We start from the raw sequence: 6,214 nt of genomic DNA, 5'->3' as shown, positions 1-6,214 counted from the left end.
ATGTAGCCATTACATATGAGTATGCAGAATTTCATGTACATATAATGTACATATGTATCTTTTATAATGTATTTGATATCAAAGGTTAGTGTTTTGTATGCTGTTCTACAGATGAATTTGTACACATGGCTGTCAAAGGCTAAGACAGCTTCAGCCTCCATACACTCTGAGAGTATATGTGAACCTGGACCACAAAACCAGGGGTATATTTGTAGCAAAAAACAAAAATACAATGTATGGGCCAAAATTAGAAATTTTTCTTTTCTTTTCTTTTTCTTTTTTCATTATGATAACATAATATTTGATTAGTAATATGCATTGCTTAGAATTCATTTGGACAACTTCAAAGGCTATTTTCTCCAATTTTATTATTATTATTATTTTTTTGCACCCTCTGATTCCAGATTTTCATATAGCTTTATCCCGGCCAAATATCCTATCCTACAAACCATACATCAATGGAAAGCTTATTTATTCAGATTTCAGGTGGTTTAAAAATCTCAATGTAGAAAACTTTACTGGTGACTGGTTTTGTGGTCCAGGGTTACATATGATGACGAGCTGCTACTGAAACTTTGTTCCCTGGGATCAAACTTACGTTACGGTGCCTCCACAAACCTGCAGTTTCTTTGATTCATTTCTCTTTAAAGCTTTTATGTTTAAACAATAAATTAGGTGATCAAAAGATTCACAGATTGTTTCTCTTTCACTTGTCTCCTCCCCATCTCTTTCTCCTTCAAATGAAATCTTTAAACGTGGCACTTAGAAAACATCCACAAGGAATTCTCATTTTATTTTAGAACAAAATTTACAAAGCCATTCAAACAGTCTGTATTGTAGGTAATTACTTCTTTTAAACTCAACTTCAAAAAAATCATGAATATTCAAAATACACTTTGACTTCACTGCTGTCTCTCACTATATACAAATATGTACAGGCAAGGAAAGTCAGGATCTCACAGTCGTATGTATCTGTACTGAAAAAAAGAGAGATCTCCATATCTGTTTGTATGTATGTAATTGTATAAATGCAACCAGACCTGTTCCAAACCTGGTTTTTGTGATTGGCTGGTTGACAGTCTTTAGAATACTCAGACCGGTCGGCTCAAATAGAGGTCCCATGGCTTGGATCAATGGCTTCTGGAATGGGTCCCCTGGGCACTGCCTGGTAAGAGATGGGCATAGGGTGTCTTTACGGGGCTCTGGCGGAAAAGGCCTCCGTTGGTGCCCGGTGTTTGCAGCGCATGGAGAAGTGGCAGAGTGGAACTGCTGAGAGGGAGGGGGAGGCTCCGTCCGTGCACGCGGCCGACCCCAGGACCCTCCTGGAGGAAGGAAGTCACGGACAGGCCCCAGGGGGGAAATCTCTCCTGGCTTCCTGGGAGCTCTGCTGTGGCCGCATGCTGCCCATGTCCAGGGCAGAGATCTCCAGAGACTGCCCTGGCAGCTGCTTGTGCGCCAGATCGTCCTCCATCAGCCCACTCAAACGCTGGTGAACCTGCTCCAGATTCACCTCTTTGTCCTGGGAATGACAAAGAAAGAGGCAGATTGAGACCAAGCCCAAGGTGAGGGGAAAGATGAAGGGGCGGGAATTGATTTGTGGGGTGGAAAAAGGCAAGAAAGAAAGAAGAAGTGAGAAATTAAAAGTGGGACAGGCACTGGAGCAAGAACAGATGTGAATGAAAAGAACGTGGAAGTGCGTGCAATATTTTCAGAAAAGAGCAGAAGGTGTTTACCAGGGGTTCCAAACAATCACATCAGCTCTGATTAATGATACCAATTACACAACATACTACTGACAGCACGGAATAATCTCATAAAAATCAAATCAAATCCATCTCTTCTCCCACCCGCTCCAGCAAGCAAAAGGTCTAAACTGCTAAAAAAGCTTCATATCCGAAAAGTTGTGAAATGGAAGAAATCAATGATGCAAATGAGAGGGAGTGCTGGGAAACATGGGCCATAAATTGAAAAGCAAACACATGCTTTGGATCTCCAGTGTTTCGGGCTTATTTCGGAGGGGTATTTCTACATTCTTTGATACGCTCTGCCGTGAAATAGCTTCGGTCATGCGCCAGTGATGCCATGGCGTGCTACTTAATGAAAGAATCAAGCCCACATTAACAGGCCGCTAACTGCTTAAATTTTTTTCCCACACAGTCATTTAATTCTCATACCGTGCATCCTCCATAAGGGAGTAAGGAGGGTGAACTCCTTGAAGCATTGAACTCCTTGAAGTGATACTATGAAGCATTCATAAGTAATGCATCCTTTCCATTTTAACGGAATAGTTCACCCCAAAATTTTTATTCTGTCATTTACTCATGCTCATGTCGTTTCAAACCTCTATAATGTGGAACACATGACACGTCACTGAATTTTCAATTTTGGGTGAACTTGTCCCTTAACTAAATTGCAGAGGCCTCAAGTCTCTAGCCTGGTCAATACCAGCGAATCAGTTGTATATTGTACAGTTTTGTATCGTTTATTGGTAATTAGAGGTGTCACATTATGCGACTATGTTTCTGAGTCATAAGATCAATGAAGAGATAATTACTGCAGAGCTCATGCAGCTGTAGAAGAAAGTCTGAATGTGGCTCTAATTAAAAATGCATTTATTCGCCATTAAAATACACCCAATTTGGGGGCACTTACAGCCATGACAAACAACACAATTTTGAGGCCAATCTCCTTTTGGAATCCAGATTGCAATATTTTGGGACACTAGTGTGGCCACTGAATGGGTGATCTGATGGATGACAAACAGAGGATGAATTTGATGAGTATGTGGAGCGAAATGGAGAGGCACACAGTGGGATTCCTGTTAGTGCTTCTTTGGCAAAGAGACTCCATGAATAAAGTCATCACTCTAAACAGAAAGTACTTATTAATCCAGACAATATGGATGAATGAATGTCTCTGACTTTGCCTGGGTCTCTGTCATCAGTTAGTTCTTTTTGCATGAGTGAGTCGTAATTACTGCTCCACCCACATCCACATATATAATCTGATTGATTTGGAGTCCTAACCCACTCCAGGAGGACGCTTGTCCTTCCTCTAAATGACTCTACATTATCAAGCCCTGTTCACCCCACTGACAGGTATCCCTGCTCAGGTCTCGGCTGACCTGTGTAAAAAGCCTGCGTGTCTTCCCAGTCTCTCTCTCTCTCTGGCCAAACGTCCCGTGCGCATCCTGCAGCAGGTGCAATTTCATTATATGCCAATGGCCCAGATGCCATCTCCAGAGTGCAGCCCTTAGTGTCCTGTATGAGACCATAGAGAACCTGTGACTGCCTGGACATTGGCATATAATTGCAATAAGAAGACACAGAGAGGGATATAAAATGTCAAGTTGGTTATCGTGTGGTTCTTATTGCTTGCCAGAGCTTCAGTGACTCCCTTCTTACAGTGTATCATAAACCAAACAAAATCATACTTAAAAGAACCATTCAAATTAAACAGGCATATGACAGACCTTAAAGCAAGAACAAGGCATTGGTTGGTGAAAGCAATATAGTCTGAAAGCTAGTAAAATTTCTTATCTCTTTATGTGCTATTAATTCAAATCCAGTCAAATTTCAAGCAGTTGACAAATGGAAGTCGTAATACAGATGTCTTATCATTATTATTCAACAATGTCTGTAAAATTTTATATTACGTTATCAACAATCAACCTTCCCGAACTATTATATGTGGTTTATGAGATGTTGCTCTCACCAACCTGCTTGCCTCAGCTCAAGATATCACCAAAGGGAAAAGAGAGAAGGAGAGGAGACAAGGACGGAAGAGTAACTGCAGAACACTTGAACATAAGTCAATAAGTCTCTGGCTTTCTCATTGCACACACTTTAGTTTAGGGATCCAGGTACAACCTTTGCCCTAACAACCTAGCAGAAGCAGCAGAGGTATTGTGATTGACAGATATTGCAAATTGGGGATGTTTGTATGCAGAAAGCTACTCTGAAACAACAATTTAATGAATGGAACAACACTTGTAGGTGCCATAACACAGAGCTAATGGGTTTGAATACAAAAGCTATCATCTCCACTTAACGGGATAGTACATCCAAACAAAGAATGTTCTTTCATTATTTTCTGTGGTTCCAAACTCATATGAATTCTTTTACTCTCTGAAACACAAAAGAAGATATTTTGAAGAACGATTAAGCTGTTTGTGGCCATTATAAAACCAATGGGTACCAAAACTTTCAAGTTCCAGAAAGGACACAAAAGTAGCAAGACATTGTTAATAATATGGCAAAATAAAAATTACTGAAAATGTTTTCTGATAGAAAGCATGAACCATTGATATTATTATATTCTTATAATATTCTGTAAATGACAGTAATTCATATGTATTTGGAACAAGGTGAGGGTGAGTAAATGATGACTTTTTAATCTTTGGGTGAACTATCCTTTTTAATAATAAATTTGATCTGTTTTTTTTTCTTAGGTGATCTTGTGCTTTTCTTGAGTGACTCCCTCCCCCCTTTACCCTTCCCTCTTGCCTTCTCTTTGGCAACACTTCAGCAAATGGGAGGCAGTAAGTTCTTAATTGTCACACCTATAGCTGGGTGTACTGGAGCTCGACTAAATCAGGACTTGCGTCAGTGGCGTCTGGATCCATAAAGTAGAGTGTGGCAGTGGCTGTACAGTCCTGGGCGCGGTGGGCAGGGCTTGGCCGTAGTTTGGCCGCCTGTGGGGTCACCTCTTTGGGCTGTGCACGCTGACAGCGTGGCCCGTTCCACCATGACTCCAGAGCGGCCACCAGGCAGGCCAACAGCAGCCCTGCCGCTAGGATGCAGAAGACCCCAGCGAAGCTGTGCAGTCTCAGGGCACGGCCCTCCGGCTGGGGCTCCGCGTGCTTGTCCAGGTCACAGCGACCTTTTCGTGGCCACCACTTCTGCTTTAGTATGTCAAGGTCTCCTTTCTCCTGCAGGTCAAGGATCCTGAAGTGAAAAGGAAAATGGATTGTTAATGGATTATTAAAAAGGGCTGAGCTACTAATCTTTCATTGCTTTCATTTGAATAATAAAAAACGACATTCTGAAATGAATGATTTTGCCTGTTCCACCACTTAGTTGAAAACTTTATTACAAGAGGGAAGTTCAGTACAAAATATGACTCAAAGGTGACAATGAGGCATATATAAGGGTTGGACAAAGTAATATGAAAATCTTGTAAATAAGCAATATTTCTGAAGGTATTAAATTCCTTAATACAGCTTCCAGATGTTTTTATATATATTCATACACTTTTTGAATAGGCTTTAGCTGAATGTTGTCTATGAAAACATCTGCCAGTTGCTTTAAAGATCCTGGAATTGACTTCTCACTCCTCTCTCTAAAACTATCAAAACTATTATCAAAACTACACAGTAGTGTGACAATATTCAAGTCAGGTGATTTGTTTGGCCAGGGTAGATGTTGAAGTTGGTGTTCCGACTGGCCAGGTTTTATGATCGTGACACCATCTTACAAATTTTAGTATCGGTGTCTGTGCTTAAAGTTTTAGCAGTTGCAACTCTTTCATGGATGCTGGGTTTGTGAAGTGGTTCTGTGGTCTTCAAGGTGAATATTGAGGTTTTCTGTTACTTTGCTGTTGGTGGGACACATGATTTTGACCAACCCTTTATTACAATTATTGGCCATGGAGCCATGGAACATGACCAAGAAACAATGATGCTCCTTTATAATGCTGCTAGTTTTCAACTGCAAAAAGTGAGGCAATTATCTCCTCAATTAAAAGGCAGAGATAAAACATTTGTTCTTCTATAGAGCCTTATTAATTTGCGTTCTCTATATTCATGGACAAGTTTCTTAGTACTTATACATTTCAATGCAGCAGATGTTCAGAAAGCGGACACAGTGGAAAAAGGTCAATAACTAATGATGGAAACTAAAATGTCAAAGGTTGAAAAATAAAGTCTGTTCAACTGCATTTGTCCTGAGTATTAATATAAAACAAGTTTGATTCTAATTCCCCATAACAGACTGAAAGGTGATTGTAGAAGATCCTCCATGAAAATGCATTACGAGGCCCCGATGTTCCTGATATGTGAATTATTAATTGCCGGCGAGCTTACCTCCCTTAAGCTAATTAGTATGTGAGCAGAGCGTCGGTACGAGCTGAAAATATGAATGCAAATTATAGTCAAACAAATGAAGGGCTGCAGGGTGAGGTGCTTTAAAGTCAGTGGAGAGAAGAAAGGATGGGT

At 40.6% G+C, this 6,214-nt stretch overlaps 1 protein-coding gene across 1 annotated transcript in view; it reads right to left on the bottom strand.

Annotated features, from left to right (window-relative positions):
• Positions 1-1,105: 1,105 nt before the first annotated feature.
• LOC113093398 (glutamate receptor ionotropic, delta-1-like) overlaps positions 1,106-6,214 on the bottom strand; it is a 77,266-nt gene continuing 72,157 nt past the window's right edge. The window contains 4 exon segments of the mRNA XM_026259186.1: positions 1,106-1,186; positions 1,188-1,351; positions 1,354-1,519; positions 4,706-4,946. Coding sequence (XP_026114971.1) covers positions 1,106-1,186; positions 1,188-1,351; positions 1,354-1,519; positions 4,706-4,946 — 652 coding nt within the window.

This window comes from Carassius auratus, unplaced genomic scaffold (genome assembly GCF_003368295.1).
Source record: "Carassius auratus strain Wakin unplaced genomic scaffold, ASM336829v1 scaf_tig00214992, whole genome shotgun sequence".
Classification (NCBI taxonomy): domain Eukaryota; kingdom Metazoa; phylum Chordata; class Actinopteri; order Cypriniformes; family Cyprinidae; genus Carassius; species Carassius auratus.
The sequence above is the reverse complement of the archived record's forward strand: the minus strand, read 5'-3'. Positions and strand labels throughout refer to the sequence as shown.